The 23,797-nt window shown below is 34.4% G+C and overlaps 1 protein-coding gene across 2 annotated transcripts in view; it reads right to left on the bottom strand.

Annotated features, from left to right (window-relative positions):
• GLRB (glycine receptor beta) overlaps positions 1-23,797 on the bottom strand; it is a 49,481-nt gene that overhangs the window by 18,319 nt on the left and 7,365 nt on the right. The window contains exons 2-3 of one of the 2 annotated variants that reach the window (XM_016200318.2): positions 12,648-12,754; positions 10,920-10,987 (exon numbers count right to left, since the gene is read on the bottom strand). In XM_016200318.2, the coding sequence (XP_016055804.1) occupies positions 10,920-10,987; positions 12,648-12,754 (175 nt within the window). Of the gene's footprint in view, positions 1-10,919; positions 10,988-11,430; positions 11,484-12,647; positions 12,755-23,797 lie in introns of those variants that run through there. The other variant, XM_016200319.2, reaches the window with a different exon arrangement.

A 23,797-nucleotide genomic window follows, 5' to 3' on the forward strand; every position in this document is an offset into this window, starting at 1 on the left:
GTTGGTTGTGTGGTGTTATCATAAAACCATGAGAACTGCTGAACATTACCATTATGCTTCCCAAAAAGCATAATAAGATTTAGTTAAAATAGATAAGAAGCCAAGGGAAAATATTTCTGCTTGTCTCTTAGTAAGTAGCAAACTACAAAAATTATACACATATAACTATGTACATTATATAACACATAATATAATATATTCTTCAGAGGGAAAAAGAAAGACTATCCTTGACTACTCATAAATGTAAATGATTATAGCGAGAAAATGAGAAAATCAAATGAGATTTGAATTATGCAAAAGAGATGAGAGAACATGCAAAATGTTATGTTATATTCAAATATGGTAGAAAAATGTTTTGAAATCTACTCAGTAATAACTAATTAGACTTCAGTTTTTGGCCTATCTCCAAAAGTTTTAATTTTGAAACTTTGTAAAAATTGAATTATATCAAGAGACATAGATTTTAAGAATATGTGAATTTAGGAACATATTTAACACTTTAATACATTATATATTTGTCAGTGAAATGGAGTTTGACAAATTGGATTGTTCGTATATACAGTGAAACTGAGCATTGAGGCATCAAGCTCAAGTCTTTTGATTTTAATTTTCTATACTGAACTCAGAATGTGCACAAAAATGTTATAAATTGTATTGGGCTTCCTTACTTTCAATCATTCAAAATTCATAAGATGCTATTCTACCTATTCATAGCCTTTTGACATAATCAGTATGAATTAAATCATAAACTTCAAATCAAAATTCAAATACTTAAACAGGAAGAGATGATAGTTCATCTTATAAATAAGACTTAATATATTTCCATGTATGGAAAGGTACGTAACATATATATACACACTTTATATGTGTATCAAATATAAAATAAAGCAGAAGCAATAAGCAGTGACTCTAGAAAAACTTGAGCAATTTACTTTCTCTCTCACATGATCTTCAGACAACATATAGTAATTAGAGAGGGTAAGGCACATAATAACAGTAAACATTTACCAAATTACAGACAGTGAAAGAAGATTTAATTTACCTACATCTCATAGTCTCTCTAAACTTGATGTTTATACAAACTTCTACATATAATATGAACTGATTCTTAAAAATAATATGCAGATGGTTTTGGAGTGACAAAGTCAAACACATTAAGGATTATATAAGCTGACACTGAACATACCTGCACCACTGGGGAAAAAAAGATAACATTTTCCCAATGACATGAACATGGAATTAAAGAGGGAGTAAAAGAAGCCTAAATCCCTAGAAAATGGAGACTTGCCATGCACAGCTACATGAACTTTTTTCAAAATATACACATATCTTGAAATTCATAATTTCAAGTGAACTTAAATGATTACTTTATATCTGATTTTGATTGTGACAACTACAAAAATTAACGCCAATATGTCCAAGATAAAGGCCTATCTACCTCACATGGTGAGGTTTCCAGTAGACAGGATGGGCTTCCTGACAAAAGTTTCTGACCATTTCATGTAAACGTGCATGGCCCTTCACTTGTGAAGACTCACTAGGTTCAATCATTTTCTAATAAAATACTAATTATGTTACCTTAGCTAACACACATAGTTGGTAACCACTTGACATTACTTTGAGCACTCAACAGTAGTCCATTTCAAATTATTGGCTAAAAAACTTCTTGTAATGATCTGTCAAAATTATTGATATTCTAAACATATATTTACACTAAAAACTATTTTATCACCTTCTCTAAGTACTGTGTCTTATTAAGGAAAATCATCACAATTATGTCTTTAAACTGTGATATTTAAAATATGCATTCACAATATTATGATAAAATACTGTCTTTAACTTTTTATCACGGGTCAGTATAAAAAATAACTAGATGAACCCAGCTGGTGTGGCTCAGCAGTTGAGCATCCACCTATGATCCAGGAGATCATAGTACAATTCCTGGTCAGGGCACATGCTTGGGTTGCGGCTCCATCCCCAGTAGGGGGCATGCAGGAGGCAGCCGATCAATGACTCATCATTGATGTTTCTATTTCTCTCTCCCTTCCTCTCTCAGAAATCAATAAAAGATATATTTTTTAAAAATGAAAAAATAACTAGAGGAGGTTGCCCATTTACCTTTTATAAGTTTGTTATTATAGCCATGGCCCCTTATTTTGGTCACTGACCATTATATGAAAACACTCCAGATGAATTTCTCTTTATTTAATTTCTCATTTGTTTATAGGTATACTACCATAATATCATTCTAGAGGTATTTACCATTGTTAGTCATATTCGGCCTAAGTGCTTTACAAAAATGCAACTATTCCTCAGTTTATACTATGAAAAGGCTCTCCTGATGTTCCTATATGCTTCCTACTTCTGGAGAGCAAGACTTAAGTATCTCATCGTGTGTTTTTTTCTGTCTGGCAGCTAGGGAACTGAAAGCTAAGTCCCATAACCAACTGAATTAATTTATCTCTCAGATCCTAGTATGACTATCATTCTATGACTCTTACACATTTAGTACTATTTCATTGTATTTTTTGTTATCATTTTCATACACCACAAATTATTTCCAAAAGTAGGGATAGATCAAAAAGAAATAAAATAATAGGTGAGAGATTGTTAATCATAACAAATGTACCACACAGGTGTGGATTTCAATGGGGGGAGACTGTGCATGCGTGGGAGCAGGATGTATGTGAGAACTGTACTATCTGTTCACTTTTGCTGTACACCTAAAACTGCTTTAAAAATAAAATCTACTGTTAAAAGTGAATACAAAATATGCTATAAGCAAAATGAGAGGATATTCCCAAAACTAAGAAAAAATTATCCAAAAATTGGAGATAAGGCCAGAAGATCACTGTTTGTCTTTCCAATGTCATACTAAAACATTGTCCAACAAGCCCACCTCAGGGTTGGATGGTTCTCCAGGAAAATGTAACATTCTTTGAATTTCCATTTTCTTTGATTAGACACTAGACTCTGTAAAGTTATATATCTTATAGAAGATTGATAAATTACAAATGATGCAAATGATTTCTGTCAGGTATAAAGATAATCCCAAAGATTATGCCTTTATTGCCCCATGGAACATTAATAAGTGCATCAAATTTAGCAATTTAAGTTCAGCATTCTTTCTTTACTATAGTCTCCTAAATTCTCCAATCAACTTGACTTTTTTGCTGGTCCCCTCATTAATGAGTTACATAAACCAATGACATGTCCCATGCTATATGTTTTTAACTTTTACAAAATTATACTTTAACCTAAAAAAGTTAAACATAAAATAACCATATGATTCAGCAATTCCACTCTCAGGTATATGCCCAAGAGAACTGAAAGCAGAGACTCCGCTTGTACACTCATATTCATAGCAGCAATATCGTGGAATAAGCAAAAGGTGGAAACAACCCAAGAATCCATGAACAGATTCATGAATAACCAAGATGTTTATATATATACACACACATGCAATGGAGTATTAGCCATTAAAAAAATGAAATTCTGATACATGTTACAACACGAAGAAACCTTGAAAACATTACCAAAAAAAATCAACACTAAGGAAGAGTTTGTCCAATATTCTACTTAGAGTGTACGCAAAATATAAAAATAAAAAATAACCCTGGGGGAGGGCAAATTTACAGGGCAAGCTAGAAGACTAAGAAGAAAATCCTTGGAATGTGATTTCATCAAAGCAAAGGGTTTACCAAAAGCTCTGAGATGGCCAAGAGCAGCAAGTGCCATAGGGGGTCAAATGCAATCAAACTGAGCGCTGGGTAAATGAGTGAAGGTTTTAGCAAAAACATTTTGGTAGAATGGCATATAAAAAGCAATATTGCCCTGGCTGGTGTTGCTAAGAGGTTAGAGCGTCGGCCCATGCCCCAAAGGGTCTCGGGTTCCATTCCTGGTCAAGGGCACGGCATGTACTTCGGTTGCAGGTTTGATCCCCAGCCCCAGTCAGGGCATGTGGTGTGTTTGACAGGCAACCAGTTGATGTCTCTCCCTTACATGGATGTTTCTCCCTCCCTCCCTGCCCCAGCTCTCTCCCTCCCACTCTAAAAATCAATGGGAAAAAATATCCCTGGGTGAAGATTAACAAAAATAAATAAATAAATTTAATAAATAACAAAAAAGCAATATTACAGAAGATTAATAAATAAATAGAGGTCAAAGTTTCCAATCTATGGGATGGAGATAATAATACATAGGGTTTTTATAAGGAGTAAATGAGATATATGTAAAGTCCATGAACTGCAGTATTAAGAGCTAAACAAATGCTTCTTCTTATTAGGGTACATTCTTTATTTTGTCGTCATTCTTTTATAATGTTGGTAATAGGGATAAATATACTTTTGCCTCAGAAAATAATCTGCATATAGTGTAACTCATTCAGTTTGCTCTGTACTATGCGCGTCAACCTAAAGTTACTTCTAACAGTAATCTACTCCTAGGTCACAATTCTTAAAACAGTGCTAAAGTATTGTTTTTGAGCATCTCCTGAATTCTTCTTGCTTTCAACACACTGGTATAAGCTCAATATAAGCTTGGAGTCTTTACTGCAATCCTTTTAAAATTTTTATAGTTTAGAAAAACTCCAGGTTATATTTCAATGATCATCACCAAAAAATTGGTAATTGCTTACTTTGCTGTATCATTCTTGTTTTCACATTTTAAATTAAATTTATTGGGGTGACATTGGTTAATATGATCATAGAGGTTTCAGGTAGGGGTTTCTATGTTACAAGATCTGTATATTGCACTGTGTGCCCACCACCCAGTCAAATCTTCTTCTGCCACTATATATTAGGACCCCTTTCCCCCCACCCCCTTCCCTCTGGCAACCACCACACTGCTGTTTGTGTCCATGAGTTTCATTTTTATATCCCACATGTGAGTGAAATCATATGGTTCCTAGCTTTTTCTGACTGACTTATTTCACTTAGTATACTATTCTCAAAGTCCACCCATGCTGTTGCAAATGGTAGTGTTTCCTCCTTTCTTATGGCTGAGTAGTAATCCATTGTGTCCATATACCACATCTTTATCTAGTCCTCTATCACAGGTCACTTTGGTTGTTTCCATGTCTTGACCACCATGAATAATGCTGCAATGAACATAGGGGTGCATACATATTTGCAAGTACATGTTTTTGAATTTTTCAGGTGTATACCCAGGAGAGGGATAGCTGGGTCGTAAGGTAGCTCTATTCTTAATTTCTTGAGGAATCGCCAGACTGCTTTCCATAGTGGTAGTAGCCAATAGATACATGAAAAGATGTTCAGCCTCACTAGCAATTAGGGAAATGCAAGTCAAAACTACAATGAGATACCACCTCACACCTATTAGAGTGGCTGTGATCAGCAAGACAAGCAATAACAAGTGTTGGAGAGCTTGTGGAGAAAAGTTCCCACTGCTGCTGGGAGTGCTGTATCAGTCTTGATCTTTATGTCTATTTCATTATGAAAGTGCCTCAAAAATGCTTTTCTATTAGCTATGTAGGTAAATACTATTATGATTCAATACAAGTTGCAGCAAGCTTATATATCTTTTAAGATTGTTTTAAAATTTTACAATTTAAATTAATAGTTTGAGTTAAACACTCATTAAAAGATAAAAGCTCATTAGTTAGTATGCTTTGGTTAATGTTTTATGAGCATTTCTAATTGATTGGTGGTTATTTGCATTTCAAATGCTCTATATTAAGATAACTATCTTTGAAACCTATTTATTTTCCTTTTCAATTACTCAATTACAATAATTACAGCTCTATGGTTTATTTTCAATGAACAAATTCCCATCAAAAGGAGACTTCTTTTATCAATGGCAAATTACCTAATTGTTTTTCAAGAATTTGGTGACAAATACTATATTCATTGTTCATTCCAAACCACACTATTAGTTATTATCAGAAAAACGGATGGTCTCAAAAAGGTTCAGTACCAATTAACACCAAAATGAAACTATTTTTTCAAGGCAATAAAACACTTCACAGCAAGACATTAAATTGATGATATTTTAATATTAAGAACCGTTTATCTGTATTCTATAGTATTGTTAGGTTAGTTCTTCTGGCTACTTGTAATTTTTAATTAACTCTCTCATATGCAACCTTTAACTCATTTGTTTCCTTTACATTCTGATAAAAAAAACTAGTATTCAAGGAAATAAAGGAGATCAATTCTCACAGCATCTGCCAGCATTATGATTACAGTTCTATCAACAGAGCTGTAATAAGTCTGGTTTCAAAGAATTTAAATGTAGTTGTTAGTGAGGTTAGAAGTTTCGTGTAAAAATTGCATAATAACAAAATACCAGTAAAAATTCCTAAATTATATTATAGCAGTCCTTCTCAATATGTCATTTTAACACTTTAAATATTATTTACTGATAAGTTATGAATATTTAAATTTTTATAGATCTGTGCTAATATTCCATCTTATGGTGCCACACTAAACTCTACATTCCATGAGAGTAGCAGTCAGCTGAACTGTCTATATAGGAAGTGTCCAACATACTTGTATTAAATGCAGGAATAAAGAAATTACTTCTGTGGCATTTGTCTAGTATTAGTGTCTAGTATTAGTCACACTATTAATTTTTTCCTATATCAACTGATAAGAGTGACAATTGACTGGAAGGAAAAAATAAAACTTGGACATTTCTCATCCTTCCTTATTGCCTAATACAATACCCTTACTTGTGATGTTTAATTAGCAATGCTTCTGAAATAATAAAGCTAGGAGAAAAAAGGAAGGTATGAATAACAAATTATGTTATTCTTCATTTTAAGGCAAACACACTAAAAAAATAACTTTGACAAAAGAGACAGATATACAGAATGTTTTTAACTACTAACGACATAGATTCTCTTGCAAATTGTTCTTATTGTGATTTACTTTAAAGAGTGAGAGTTTTCAGAAATCACTGAAGAAAAAGCCAGTAGTTATTTTGGCATTTTCATATATTGGAAAACACATTTATGTAATCAGATAATCCTCCAACAGAATTTGGGAGAAAAAATTAACAAGTGTTTGTCAGCATGTGTATTAGTTTCCTGTTGCTCCTGTAACAAAATTACCAAAAACTGTGCAGCTTAAAACACCACAAATTATTTTATGGTTCAGAACATCAAAATCAGTTTTACTGAGCTGAAGTAAAGGCATCCTCAGGCTGGTTCCTTCTGGAGGCTCTGAGTAGAGAGTACATTTTCTCGTTTTTTTCAGCTTCTAGAGGCCACCTGCATTCCAAGACTTATGGCCTCTAACTCTTACCATCCAACTTCATACTGTCTTCACAGGATTCACTACTACGGACTCTGACCCTCTGGCCTCCCTGTTATAAGGATCATTGTGATTATATGAGGCCCACTCAGATAACCAGGAGAATCTCCCTCATCTCAAGATCCTTAATTATATCACGTGCACAGTCTTTTTTACTGTGTAAAATGACATCACAGGTTCCCCAAACTGGGCAAGGACATCTTTAGGGGACCATTACATAGCCTACCACAGGGTACATACCCTGAAAATAAATAATATGAGAAAAAATAAACATAAAACCATTTTAAGGCTTGTGTATCTAAGATACAAAATAGAAAAAAACAAACAATAGGGACAAATACAGGGAGGGGCAAAAGTAGGTTTATAGTTGTTTGCAAGGAAAATAATGCAATAATTAATAAGTAATAATACAAGAAAAACTCTGTGTTTCATGTACTCACAACTGTAAATCAACTTTTGCCCCACCCTGTCTAATATTTTTCCATAATAAATGAAATAATGCTGGAAAGTTAATAACAAAAGTAATGAAATACAAGGAATAATACAACTAAGATAAATTTTAAGGAAATCAATTGTAAAAGAAATAATATCTGAGGAGGATCCAATGTATGGCATCGCAACTACAGTTGATAATACTGAATTGTACAATTGAAATTTGCTGAGGAGTAGAACTTAAATGATATCATATATATATGTATGTACGTATATGAGGTGATGGAGGTGTTGATTTAATGTGGGGAGGAATCCTTTCACAATGTAGATGTACATCAAAACATCATGTACACTTTAAATATCTTATAATAATTTTATTTGTCAGCTATACTTCAAAAAGTCTGTAAAAAAAAATCAGTAAGCTTACCCTAGGTGATTGGAAGGAAAAAGAATATCCTCTTATAATATAACTCTTATCCATTCATGTATACCTTTTTAGTTACTCTCCTAAGTCATCTCTGTTGACAAGTGTTTGTAGCAGGTCATGAAGTTTTACCTTAGATCCACTTTTTTTCTTCTTAGAAGATATCTTAATGTTAACTAATAGCTATATAATAGCTTATGACTTTCCTAACTATTAAGCAACAAATGTCAGGCCATTTGTTTTTAAAAGTTTGACCAAACCTGTAAAATATGACAGCCTCAAAAAACATCTCTATATAACACTGTTTTGTAGGGATGCATGAAATAAACATTGCTAAAAGCAAAAAATAATAATTATGGTAAAATAAGTCTACTTGATAAGGATAGCTCTCATTCTGAACCTTCAGACTGTGTCTGCACAGCACAAATTAAATGGCCGATTGGTTTTCTTCTAGATTATTTCAGCAAAAGGAACGGCAAATACAAATAATTTTGTGCTATGGATAAAGCTCTCCAAAATTTCCAAAATTAACACTCTACAATAATAACATTATTCAGTCTGTTACTTAACCAAACAAATGTTCAACATGGATCTATTGTTTAAAAATTTTCTGACAATTGTTTTATGGCTATTTTGACTCACTTTGCGCTTGGAAAATAGAAGAATTTATCTGTCCAACTATTCAATCAATATTAGCTAGTATAAGAAATTTTTTTAAATTTATGTGTTCACTACTTATTGAGTGCCTATTGTCCTCTGTATCTTATGGAAAATTAAATATAATACATTATTTCTGACATGAAGGGTTTTATAGTCCATTAGAGAATAAAAAAATACACAAAAAAGGAAGCTATGAGGTTTCATTAACAAATAAATGATAGAAATGAAAGACGTGGATTGAAAAGAGGGCACAAAGTGAGTCAGAGCGGCCATAAAAGGCTCTCATTTGAAGATAGATGAAGATCAGGGAAAAATAGTAGGGACAAAACTCCCTATGGGAACTGGTTGAATCTTGTCCCAGCAGTAAATATTTTGGGGTAGCTACTGTGATGAGTCTGTGCAGAGCAAAAAATGAAATATGTTAGAAATTATGAAATATTTTATTATAATCCTCAAGCAATCTGTGAAAAAGTTGTCCCTTTTCTTCTAACATTCCTTTCTCCCAGATGTTTTCAACTTGATCTACTGATGGGACCTAGAGAAGTTTAGGTGTCTGATATTTGGAAGGCATTCCGTACTTATTAAATAACAGACACATTAATGGTACATACTAACTTATGACACCTGTGGCCTTTATGCAAATGAGAAAAATATCCTTGCATTAGTTGTCCTCAAATGCAAAAGAAAGTTGGGGATTTTTCCTGGGGGCTATAACATCTTGATAGTGGTGTTTTAGGGTGAGTGTAGTGGTGCCATGAAACATAAAACAGTGTTCAGAGTACAGCTTAGAGACCAAATAGCTCCCCTTAAAATTTCACTGTGAGAAAATGACATCTCTTACTCTTGCAAAGTGAAGTGCTTTGATAGACTAATCATATTTTCAATTAATGAGTGCTATACTTGTCTCCTGAGTGATATATGGTATCTATGTTATATTTCAGAGCTGTATTCTACTGATCTGTACTGTATGTCTGTCATTTAGGTAAACTAAAACGTCACTGAAAGTGAATTTTGAACTTGTTCCCAAAATCTTCTTTTAAAGAATTCTTTACAAATATTTACAGATTGTCTAAGAAAATCAATTACTCAGGGGCTAAATACGTGCTTCTATAAAAATGAAGAAATGGCATTCTCATCACAATTAGAGATTAAAAATGGGCGTTATAATGTAAATGCAATATGCAACTGCTTTTGTAACACTCTAAACTGCTACTAGGAATAAAGTAATAGTGTCAATTATTCTTTCTCTAGCCTGAGATAGTCCCTGAATAATTATACTGTGCTCTGACCATTATTACTAGGTTTTCAATACACACCTTATAAATATAAGTATCTAAAAATACCCCACAAAGAACCTGGGGAAAAAGGGCACAAATCTATATTCTAGATTATCAAAAAGCAGGTAGACCTTACTGGATGTGTTTTGAGAAGCTGAGGGGTAATGACATCATACATCACTCAGAAAATCTAACCATACTATATAGTTGTTCTTGTCCCTAAATGCAATTCATAGGGGATAGCAGTTAGTCCCGAAATCTTTTTCTGTTCCTTCAAGACAGGATCCTGCACGTCCCTCCTTCCCACTCTTCCTTTGCCTTTCCTTGCTCTTTCCCCAGATTACATAATCTTTTCAGGGAGCTCCATAACCATATTTTATAAAAATCAGTATTGCTTTTTACAATTCTCTGCTCCACACATCACAAAATTAGCACGACAGAAAAAACAAAGATTCTCCACAGGAAATTGGAAGGAAAAAAAAACCTGTCAACAGTTAAATTTTTTGAATACTCATAGATATTAGCATATGGGGGGGGGGGGAATGTTGCCCCAGAGTATTAATTGCATAAATCCTTTCCCCAGGTGGTATCCAATTAATTATTCAGAGTGAGTATGGTAATTTTACCGAGTCTATCAGTTTTAATGCAGTATTAAGGCTCAATTTGAATTGCAAAGTTTCATAAGCACTGAAATCACTAACTTAACAAAACCTTGGAATTGGATTATTTTATACCAGGGAAAGCATGCATTTTTCCTTAGAGTTACTCAATATTTTTCAGTTTTAACATTACTTTCACTATGCTTTAGTTTAAATTTTGATAATTAAAATATTAAATTAATTCTGATATTACCATTGTTGTCTCTTGAATGGATCCAAAACTGTTGATAAAAATGTTGACTACGACATCAACAGGAATGCCTGTGAATAAAAATTAAGGATATATTTAGTAGCTATAAAAAACTTGGTCAGAATCTACATATTTCATAGTTTATGCATTTGGTTTTCATATTTTTCCCAATCCACCTGTGATGTAAAATTATAAATCAATGGTCTTGGTATGCTATCTTCACAATTACTATATTAACTTATTTTTCTAAATAAGGATCATAACGAAAATAAAAAATGAGTTAAATTATATTTTATAATGTTATTTTTTTCAGAAATATTTATCTGTTAAATTGTAAAGACTCTGAGGAAATACATTTATCTTTCAAAAATTGGGTTGATGCATACTCTAAGAAAATGTAAATTGTTCTTTACTAAACATCACTTAAAAATATGGTTTAATTTTTTGAATTTGTATAAATCATCTGAAGTTCTTACTTGAGTTGGTATAGCAATATTCAATAAATTGCACTTACAATTACTAGATTTTTCTTTCTAATTCATGCAATTGCAAAGTTAATCAGACATATAACAGAGTCATTATAAAGATTTTGCCTGACCTTTTGGAAAGTAATTTGAAAGTTCACGGAGTGAGAACTAAGGTATAATGTTGCAAATTTCTTTCTTGTTTTTTTTTCTTTACTCATTGTGGGCTGCTGGTTGGACTAACAAAGGGAAAATGTGAATTTAGCCTTTCAGCCACATAACCACTGACTGATGAAAAACAGGTGGCGAATCAATATATAGTAGACATGTGACAATCCAGACCATGGTCGTTGTTGAAAGTAACTGAATAGGTTCTGGTAATGAACAAAAAACCCTGTTTTTACAACATAGTTGTATAACTTCAGTTGACTAGAAGCAGCTGCAGACTTTTTTTTTTTCTGTGAAGGAAAAAAATCAAGCTTTATAATGTTAATCTGATCTACATTAATACCTGTCTTTAGGATTACAGTTTTCCAGAGGAGGTTTTTTCATATAGCTTTTCCTAACTCATCAAGAGGACAAAAAAAAAAAGTAAAAGAAAAAAAAAAGTTTGCTCAACTATACAATCTTCTCATGACTTTTATATAGCAAGTATGGATTTTGTTCTTGAAAGGCGTGATAAACGGTAGCATTTTGTTGAAATAAAATCAGTCTGTTGTAGAAAACAGCCACTTTTATTCACACAAGTTAATGTGTTTTTAAAAACCATATGGCCATTTTTAAAATTTTTTCAGCAAAAGAGCAGAGGAAATTCTTTTATCAGTGTGAAAGGCTAGAAAAAAAAAAAAAAAAAAGCATCTAAATACAAATCCGAACTGTTCTCTATCCCTAAATGAGTATATGGACACTTTCCTACAAACTATAACTTTGCTGTCTGTGAATGAAAGCCAGCTCTGTAGCCAGAGCCTAGATTTTTAATCACTAAGGTTAAGAATACTAAGTACTCATTATAAAGGTTAGCCTATTGATTCACAATACACCCTTTTATAAAAACTAAGAAACATATAAAACTATTAGAATTACTATTTTGCTTATTTTTTTAAACATGCTTAGCATTAAATTAGTCTGGATCTAAGTACATTATGGGACAGTTACATATCAATTTGAAATCCTATTGTTTTTTAATATTACAACTGAATGATTTCATACAGATAAAATTAATTTTTAAACTGCAAAGAATGAAGATAGTTGAGGGTGAAAAACAAACCTTTGAAATTTGGTCTTATCCTGGGATCATAACTGACCAGGAGCCTATTCAAGATATTGCTAGTGGAGTTGGCAGGGACTCGGGCAAGGTCCTCTGCTGACTGCTGGCTATAAGAGAAAAAAACAAAACAAAATCCTAATGAGTATTTAGAAATGGCAATCAACAGGAATGGGTAATTTTAACTGGAGAAAAGACTTGGCTTCTTGAGACTAATCTACAGTTACAGCATGGCGTCTCCGAAGAGGTAAATGAGAAGTAGTAGACATTGTCAGTAGGTCGAAATATATGTGCCATGAGAAATAAAACCAACAAAAAGGTATTTTAGCACTTCAGTTTACCAAATGAATGAAAAACTGTCCTAAATACTCAAGCTTTCTTTTAAGTAAAATTAAGCAGACATCTTACTTGTCCTGAAGCAACCTGCATTTGAAATCTCGAGGAGCACAAGGGGAGTGCAGACAGTGAGATAACAGCAAAACAACAGTTTTTGAGTAATGAAGTGTAATATTAACCTTTTGCCTAAGCAAAGGAGTATATGAATACCATAAAATAAGATGGCCAGAGAGTCTAAGAATTAAAAAAAAAATCATGCTGATATTTATAAAATGATACTGCCCATGAAATACACAATGAATGTTCTCATCCAGTTAAATATGTTGGAAGGGGAGGAAACCTCATTTAAAACGGAGTCGAGAAGCCCTGCAGGGGGAGCTCTCCCGCAAGCACCACTGCTTGCCCTACAAAACCAGCAGGACGGAGGGAGAACATTTTTCACACAGGAACTTGATCTGCTTTTATGAAAAAGAAGGAAGATCTCTCCTTACCCCAGCGGCAATGCGCTAACCACCCCTTGCAGCCTATGAAAAACCACCTCAAACTTTTGTTCTACAATAAACAACCCTCCCCGATTTCCTCCTAAAACCTAACAACAAAAAAAAAGCTAACCTTCCCTTTGTCTTTTTGGACTTGCCTGTGGTTCACCATAGCTCCCTTGTCCCAAACTGCAATTCTCTGCTATTCCCAAATAAATTCAATTGCCAGTAAAATAACTGGCTGTTTTTATTTTTGAGGATGACAAGGCAAATTGGTAAAAGAAGTTTCTCTGTTATCAAATCAATTAAACAGGAAAAATACAGAGCTATTAGATACAACTATCTCTATTATCTGTTTGCTGTCAACTATTACAGAGGGAAAACTGCTATATTTTTTTTTACTTCAATTAACTTTGAACAATGAATCTTGACTAAATTGATAGTTGCTTGGCAATACTTAAAAACACACACACGTCCTTGGAAGCCATTAGAAAATGTTTGGTTATTATTTGTTTGGGTTTGTTTTACCACCTATGAAGTCTTATTATATAATCATTTTCTCAATACAAAGAAAAAAATCCATGAGAATCACAAGAAAAATTAAAACTATATCTGGAGAATCTAGCACTGTCCATTCTGTATTGTTATGGTAAAATGTCAATTTCATAGATAATATTAATTTGTGTAAATCAAACTTGGATGTATAGGCCATGGCTTTGTTTTGAAATCCCAGCTTTTATCTATCAGGCAATTCTGTTCTGAGTCATCATACAATCTGCTGATAAGATACAACCACTAGAGGCAAGATAGGACCAATATTAAGAAATTTATGAAAACTCTAAAAATAATATGAATTGATACAACCTTTCTCAAGTAGCTATCAAACAGAGTCCAAAACATTGAAGAAAAAATGAAAATCAATTGGTTAAACCTCCTAAAGTTGCAGGAGATTATAGAGTATTTTAAAATTGTTTCTTATGGTCTTATCAGCTCCAATACCACAGTTGCAGAGTAGGGACTGGTAATAAGATTTCATTTCATTGTATGTGAAATTGTAACCTCTTTAAAGCCAACTGTCATCCCTTATCGAGGATAGAAAACTCTAAAGAGAATGAGGGTATGTGGGAAAATTGGATATTAGGATGCAAATTAGTGTTCAAACCCATTTACAAGGTTTCTTATTGATGGGATGAAAATAAAATTGATTAATTACAAAGCACACCTGTACTGATTTAATTAAGGAATGCCATTACTGTGCCTCTTGATATAAAATCTTTCATAAGTATCTCCCTTCTAAGTAACGAAAAGGCAAGACAACATAAAGATAACTAACACTAGTTCTTGCAGTAGAGAACTTTCCAGCCTGATTTTTTTCCTTCTAGCTGTGAAGAGTGGCAGAATACGCCACCCTACAATATATCCCTTTGGCACAAGGATTATTTTGAGCTAAAGGCATTTGCAAAACAGCAAATTCAGGGAGAGGCCTTTTCTGAACTCCCCTTATCTGCCTAAAAACAGATCCTCCAAAAGGAACTCAATCGTCACAGATCCCCTCCTAAGAGTTTCGCCAACTAGGAAAGACTGACTTTTATCACAGGAGAGGAAACTAGAAGTGGACACCACACCAGACAAACTTTGTCATAAACTATCATATTTTCCTATGTTTTACTAGGCCATTCATCTTTCCTAAAAATCATTTATTCTCCCTTAAGTGGCCTACATCCCTCTTCCCTTCCCCCTATTAAGATGACATATAAGCTCTCAAATCTCACTACTTTTTGGGTATTCAAATTTTTTGCTGTGATGCCCCTGTGCATATTTAATGTAATATTAAAAATTAATAAGTTTGAATACCTTTTCTCCTGCTAATTTGCCTATTTCCAGTTTAACACCTTGCTGATTGGTCACAAGTTAACTCAGGTCTGCATTTACATTAATTTAAGTAATTTTAAGGTCTGAAAGCAATGCAGAGTTTTAGAAGAGACTCTAGACTGTTTTCTTAGTTATCTTTGTTTAGGCTCAGATTATAAGAGGTGCAAGACACGAGCCACTTCATCGCTCGGCACTTATTTTGGCACTCCCTATAAATATATAACAAAATAAAGTATATTTAAGTTTACTCAGATGCTTTCATTTAATACTCAAGTGGGGAAAAGTAGCCGGCTACACAGGCGAGTTCTGGTTCAAAAGAGCAGGTCAGCAATTAATAGATGCAGCTCTAAGCTCTGAGCTGTGTCAATCAAACTCATTTTCTAGCTGTTTTAACTCACTACCAATTGTGTCCTTCCTCCATTCACTGGCTCAGACTAAATCCCCCTTCCTGGGATATTATAACTTCCACTCCTTATTGTACTAATCTAAACCCAAGATTGACTTTCTAAAATCTTGCCTCAATCATTCGCCTTACTCTAATGAAGACGAATTGATAAACATACCTTGGCAATTATTGTATTGCTTTTCTTATCTTCATGTATCTTACCAACAAGACTGGATGTAGACAGTACAATTCTTGAGGGAATCACGGCTTCTACATTTTTGTAATAACCCTGTACAGCTTATATAGTATCAAACACACATCAGGTTTAAGCCCTTCCCATCTGCCAGCTCTTTTAGTAGACTTCAGCCTCCAGATAGCTGTGTGTGCTGCATGTAGCAGTTACACTCATTTCCAGATAAAGAAGAGCATTTCTGCCTGTGGTGTCCTCTTAGGAGGGAGGATTTTTTTTCTCAGAAGTTTTCCAGCATTGGATGTCACTGAACCATTCACTGGCCAGGAGGAAGAAACAACTGTGATTGGCTCAGATCATAGTCTGGTGTGAAATAGAGATTGGAGAATGAACCATCTTTTCCATTACACTCTTTTATTTGATAATCACAAATGCTTGGTTAAGTAGGAGAGATATTAGCCACACAGAGAGCTGTTTTCCAGCGAAGAGAAAGAGAAAAGCCAGATTGGTAGGAAAGGGAACAAGTAGGTGAGTATGTGGTATCGGTGGACATGAAGGCACAGTAATGTTAAGACAGTTTTCTTAAGTAGTAGAGTCAAGAATGAAACCTGATAATCCAGATTCCTAGTTATCATTGGACCACAAGCTTGCCATAATGAAATATTATCTATCTTCTTATTACCATCCATTCATACATTGCTTTATATTGCTTTAGGACAATAATCTATATTATATTTCACCTTTAATGATTTTTAAAATCATTAGTCCTGAAAAATCTGAATTTGCCCTTTTGTACTTATTAGTGTCATTCTTCCCTCTAGCCATCTCCAAATGCTTGTATTTCTCTCCAAAGCAAAAAATAAAATAAAAATAACATTTATTTGTTAACAACAAAATCTCAAAGTTGGTTGACAAAAAAATCTCTTGAAATAAAAAAAGGGAACATACCAAATATGCTATAGCCCCTTTTATTTTTATTTGTGTCAATATGTATGTTTGTGTCTCTGATGCAGGTAACCTGATACAAATATTTATATTAACATTTCAGAGACATTTCAAAACTTAAGTGAAATCCCATGTAGTTTATATTCACATGCATAAATTTAGGGATTTTCATGCCTTAAAAATCATATATTTTGCATAGTCAATACTAAAATAACTTTAAAGTCATCTCTAAACATTAAAAAAACATTTTAAGTGCCTAGATACCTATGCCACTGTCTTCCAAAGAGCTGAAACAATTTCCATGTAGCATATTTTCCTATATCTGCACTTTACTATATATAACCTTTAATTTGGAAAGATACCAGCATTATTTATACAAAATAAGCGTGAATAAGGAGAGTTAAATGATTTTAACAAGGTCACATACTTAATGCCTTTCACTATTAGAGTCTTCATATTCTGAATCTCAGTCCAATGTTTTATCCATCTGAATATGCCATTTTGTTTTATTTCGAGAAATCTATCAACAATCATGATATTATTGCAAAACAGGATTTATTTCATGAAAATGTGATATTAATTTAAGAAAATAACTTACTCTACTCAGGCAACGTGATCAAATGACTAGAAAATATAATGTTTTATATCAAAAGCTTTTTTACAACCAGTCCTCTTTTGTTCACTTGCCTAAACTTGAACCAATTTCATTACTAATATGCAAGGTTATGCAAGGAATGCATCGGGTTGTATAGCTGTATGATGTAATGTTTTCCAGCGCTAAAGGAAAAATCCAGAAATTTCTTTGCAAAGGGGAAAGCTCAGTTTTCCATTAACACGACCCTTTAGTGACCACACTGCACAGTTTCATTTCAGAACTGGTGTGTATGAGTATATGGTCTTAATGTCCTCCCTCAAACCAGAAATCTGTGCCCAAAGGGATTATTCTGTTTTTCCAAGAGTTATAAATACTACAATGGTCAAAGGTTTCTCAGGCCTGAGTGCAGTATGGCATATGTCAGCATGAGCAAACTGGGCGTGAGACCTGCAGAGCTGTGGGCTAGACATGTACTGAATGAAAGAAGCACAGAGCAGCAAGGAAGAGCAAGGCTTGTAAAATGTGTGGGTTGTATTATCTCTCCTCTTTACTCTAGGGCAGAGATTCTTTACCTCCTTTTTAGGTTATAGACAAGGCTGAGAATTTGATAAAAGCTATGTTCTTCCCTGAAAAATATACACCAAGTTTGCGATGCTGAGGGTTCCTGGACCTGTGCACCACAAGCTAAGAAACAACTCCCTCATGAAAACAAATTCTGGTATCCTAATCTAGGAGGTGATTTAAAAAATAAGATCAGATATCTTGTAGTGACAGAAGTAAGCTCAGAGGAATAAAAAAAAAAACACAAGATGAGAATAGAGTATGGCAAAGGGACACAGAAGCCAGCCGAAAGAGCTCCCAATGGTCAAATCTGAAATGATTTGAGCAATAAAATAAAGTAGCATTGGATTATATTCTAAACTATAAAATCCATGAATCCATAAAGATTTATGTTTCCCCAAAGCACATACCCCCATGCGAGTTATGAGAAAAACATCAGACAAATCCCAACTGAGTGGCATTTTACAAAATACCTGGCTAGTACACCTCAAAGCTGGCATGGTCATGAAAAACAAGAAAAGTCTAAGAAACTGTCACAGCCAAGAGGAGCTTAAGGAGAAAAAAGACCAATATAATGAAATATCCTGAATGGGATTCTGGAACAGGGAAAGAACATTAGGTAAAAACTAAGGAAATCTCAGCAAAGTATGGACTTTAGTTAATAACAATGTGCCATTATTGGTTCTTTAACTGTAAAAAAATGTAGCCCACTAATATAAGATGTTAATAATAGGGGAAATTAAATACAGGGTATTTGTGAGTTCTGTACTCTTTGGGCAATTTTTCTACAAATCTAAAACTGTTCTAAAATAAAAAGTGTATTTGGGGAGGAGGGGCAGACAGTCAAGGCCTTAACAGACCCCTCAGCAAAGATGTACAGATGAAAAATAGGCATATGAAAGGTGCTCCAAGTTATAGGTCACCAGGGCAATACAGATTAAAGAACAATGATACACTATTACAAACCTGAACACTGACACCAGACACAAATGAGGAGCAGCAGGAGCTCTCCTTCACTGCTGGTGGGAATGCAAACTGGTACAGCCACTTTGAAAGGACATTTGGTAACTTCTTAGAAAACTACACACACTTGACCATCTCATCCAGCAATCTTGCTCCTTGGCGATGAAAACAATGTTCATACAAAAAGCCTGAGCGCAAATGTTTATAAGAGATTTATTTATATTTTTCAAAACCTGAAAGTAACCAAGAAGTCCTTCAGTAGGTGAATGGATAAATGAACTGTGGTGCATCCAGACAATGGAATACTATTCAGCACAAAAAAGGAATGAGCTATCAAGCCATGAAAAGACGTGGTGAAACAGAAACACATATTACTAGGTGAAAGAATCCCATCTGAAAAGACTACCTACTATATGATTCTAACTATATGACATTCTGGAAAATGCAATACAGAGACAGTGAAAAAATCAGTAGTTGCCAGGAGTTGTTGGGGGCGGGGAGATGAACAGGCAGAGCACAGAGATTTTTTAGGGCAGGGGAAATACTCTTCTAGATAATCAGATGGATAAACAGTCATATAAAGATAAGCATTTTACATATTCAGGTAACAAACTAAGTTAATAGTTACTTATGAATCCAGATAATTGAGGGGTTATCTGTTTTGTATTTTCCTAACTATAGTATAACTTAATATTGCCTCTCTTGACAGCTTCTGTATTTTTTTCATTGTTTTTACACATTAAATTGTGAACAGAAGGTTTATGACTATAGCAAGTAATACCTTTTACATCATTAATTGAGTTTAATTAGTTTATATTTATTTGAAAAGAATGTGTTTATGGGTATATATATGTATGTGTGTGGCAAAGCCTGTTATGTTATTATAGGCCAAGAATCATAATTAAGAACAGTGTTCCACAACATTCATTTTATTTATCCCCCCTAGTTGGGCTTAGGGAACTTTTGGATTCTGTAGAAACATTTTCAAATCTTGTCTAACTTCAATTATGCAATTACATCATCCATGGCTGAAAGAAAAATGTTTTTTCACAAAGTAGAAACATCTATTTGGAGAGACACTGGATTTTAGATACTAGCAATTTCCAAATCTCATCAAAGGCTATGGTCTTTTTTAACTTCATATCACATGTGAGATAACTTGTCCTATGAGTACTAAAGTATCTTCTATTTATATGGTATGTTTCTCAGATAGTGTAAAACACTATATATTCTCACTATTTTTCATTGGTTTGTTAATTCACTACAAAATTCACTTCATAAGGAATTAAACTTAAACCTCAATCCAAACCAAATGTTTACTGTGCAATTACTTTCCATACTTTGCAGAAATAGTATTACATCCTGGCCCAGCAAATAAAAATCCACAGTAATACCTCTAACCCTGCTCTAGCTACAGCTGGAATAGTACTTATCTTTTCTCAATTTTCCATGTGTAGCACAAATATAAAATGTTTCTCTTCTGGCCTAATAGAATTGGTAATAAGATAAACCCACACTAACACACATAATAAAATTGTGGGTATAATTGAAGAAACACTCCTCTAACAGTCAATTGACTGGTTGGTGTTTTAGCCCAGACAGACTGTCAGATTCCCACGTGATATTGGGCAAATCACTTACGCTCTCTGAGCCTCAGTGTCCTCATCTTTAAACCACAGGTTTAAATGAGGGGATCTCGAAGATCCCATTCAGCTGATAATCTGGCTCTACCTGCTTTGGATGCTGTGGTGCTGCATCCCCCAGATGGTCCCTTCAGAACTGAGGCTCTTGCCAGGAATGCTAGCTGTTTAGGCATCTGAGCTCCGTCTCTTCCTGAATAACCTTCATCTGAAGGAAAGTGTCTTGGCCTGGAGGCACCCCACATCCAAAAACTTTGTTATGGGAATACAGGGGAGCCAGAGCCCCTTTCTAACAGAGACAATGTTGAGAGGGCATCCCAGCTTCAGGGCTCCCTGGGGCATCAACTGATGCATTAGGAGCAGCTGCCTTGTTCCTGTGTTTGAATTCCCTTTCCTCACCCACACAGGTGTTGTTCCAAAAGCAATCATCTCTGCATGTAAATCTTCATCTCAGAGCCTGTCTAGGAGAGAACACAATCTACAACATCAGCTAAATAATAAGATTCCTTAAAGAACAAAATCTGACACAACTATCAATGTGCAACTTTACCCTTTTACGTGAGTCATTCCTGAATTCATTTAACAAAGTTCATGAGCTTTCACATATGTCATGCACAGTGCCATGAGTTGGTTATGCATCTAAGAATCCAACACTAATGCTGATTATTCTGATATAACAGTGATATTTAAAACTGTGGGTTCAGATAAATTTGTCTAGTGATTCTCGGCTTTGGCTGTGCCCTGAATTTACCTAAGAAGCTCTGCAAACTTCTGATGCCAAGCCCCCCCCCCCCCGCCACCTCCAGATTTAATTAGTTTGAGTTGAGGCTCAGGCATCAGAATTTTAAAAGCTCCTCAGACGATTCCAGTGGTAAGATAGTCACTTGCTAGAAAAGAGAATTTATAGGGAAAAAGGGACATGGAATTAAAACATGAGCAGATGGAGGAAAAATAAGCCAACAATTAAGACAAAGAATGAGCTGCCCAAGAGGAGGGAGGAAATCCAGAAGTGTGTGTCAACAGAACTTCAAGAAAAAGCATATTTATGAGAGGGTTGATTAACAGGACCAAATGTCACAACGACGTTGTGATGAGGACTGAGAACTCTCCGTGGGATTTAGCAAAAAGGAGAGTTGTTTTTGAGCTGAGAAAGAAATAGGATTCAGATGGGAGTGGAAAGAATAGTTAGTAAGAAAGGAAATGGAATGAGGGAGTACATCTATTGAAAATTTTGACTAGGAGTGATTATAACAAGATGGAATAGAAAGATCTGGACCCTCCTTCCCCCCATGGGCACACCTTTCCCTTTGTCAGAAATCCAGAAACTAGAAGAGAGGCTTCTACACCCAACCAGTTGCAATGAAACCAGTAGTGAAAGTGGAGACACACTGTCACCATAATTCCCATGCCCAGAATAGCACAGCACAATACCAGGCAGAGGACACCTTCAGCTCCCAACTTTCCCCTGAGGGGGGTTTGACCCCACATCTAACATCCTAGCTTTTTTAGATGCTACTCTAGAGACTGGATTCTATCTTACCTGTTCTGGAGCAAGGATGGGGCCCAGTATATGCCAGCCCCTTGGGGACTACAGAGAACCAAGCAGTTGTTGGAACAAGCAGAATTTCAGCACAGCTCCAACCCCATGCCTTCAATGCACAGCAGTTGGGCTGTAACCCCTAGCTCCTTCCTTTATCTGCACACCCATGCTCATTGAATTCACAATAGCTACCCACCTGTGGAAACAACCTAAATGTCCATTGACAAATGAATGGATATTTTAATGTGTTATATACATACAATGGAATACTATTTACTCTTAAAAGGAAATCCTACCATATGCAACAAAATGGATGAACCCTGAAGGCATTATGCTAAGTGAAATAAATTAGTCACAGAAGCACAAATATTGCATGACCCTACTTCTATGAGGAATCTAAAATAGTCAAACTCAGAAGCAGAGAATACAGTGGTGGTTGGTTGGAATGAGAGGGACTTGGGGAATTGCTAATTAATAGGTAGAGTTTCAGTTAGCCAAAGATGAATAAGTTCTAGATATCTGCTGTACAACATTGTGCCTACAGAAAACGACATTGAAACTTATATTTAAAAATGTGTTGAGAAGATAGATCTCATGTTAAGTATTCATACCACAATAAAAATTTTTAGACAACCCTCAAAAAAGAAAGGCCATATTGTATGTACATATACAGAGAGTTTTAACTGAAGTTATAGCTCAATTTAATTTAGGGGAAAAAAACTAGTTAAATTAATTTACATTTATTTATTTATTTATTTATTTATTTATTTATTTATTTATTTATTTGTTGTTGGCTGAACCAAATGACTGTTCCTTAAACTCTTTGCATCGCTACTGTTTGGAAACAAAATTTAATTTATTGGTTTCCTTCTAAGGAGAATCTGGCACATGAAGAGATAAGTATACGCCAGCAGGATGAATTGTCATTGGATACAGCTCCTAAATACTTCAACTTTGAAAATTAATAAAATAAATCTACTTTTACACCCCCTCCACCCCAAAATGAAGAGTTTGATTATAAGAACTCTAGAAAAGGAAAAAGAGTGACTAGGGACACGTGGGTTTCAGAGACATGTTGCATTTTTTTGTACATTAGTCCATAATATAAAACCCAAGTGGATTAAAAAGATCCAGTTGAATGAGAAAAAGTCTATCCCAATTTCAGATTCTCCCCTCCCCAAAATAGTAGTCAAGATTTAAATGATGGGTAAAACAAGCCTTAGATGTGGGGAGAGCTCCTTTACACTAAGGAGAAAACAGATAGAGGAAGACGGCAATATAGGCAGGATCACAGGCCAACAACCCAGAACAATTTTCTTGTATATCTGCCAAAATGTAACAGTTCTTACATGAACACCTAGAAGATAAAAAACAAAATATGCTACACTGTATTTTAAAACATTTCAGAACCTTAATGGCAACCAAAAATAAATTAATGTCACTAATTTTAAAATATATTTTTAAAGGTATTATGATATCACATCCAGTACTTACCCAATGATTAATGACATGATTGATATCATCTATCACCTGTATTTTGGTAGCATTATTTTTGGGGAGGGGGGGGAATGTTCCCTGAATGTAAATTTTCAAGACTTAAAACTATTTCTCCCTCACAAAACTCATATTTAAATAGAACTACAAATT

The sequence above is a fragment of the Miniopterus natalensis genome, chromosome 4 (assembly GCF_054644295.1).
Source record: "Miniopterus natalensis isolate mMinNat1 chromosome 4, mMinNat1.hap1, whole genome shotgun sequence".
Lineage (NCBI taxonomy): Eukaryota > Metazoa > Chordata > Mammalia > Chiroptera > Miniopteridae > Miniopterus > Miniopterus natalensis.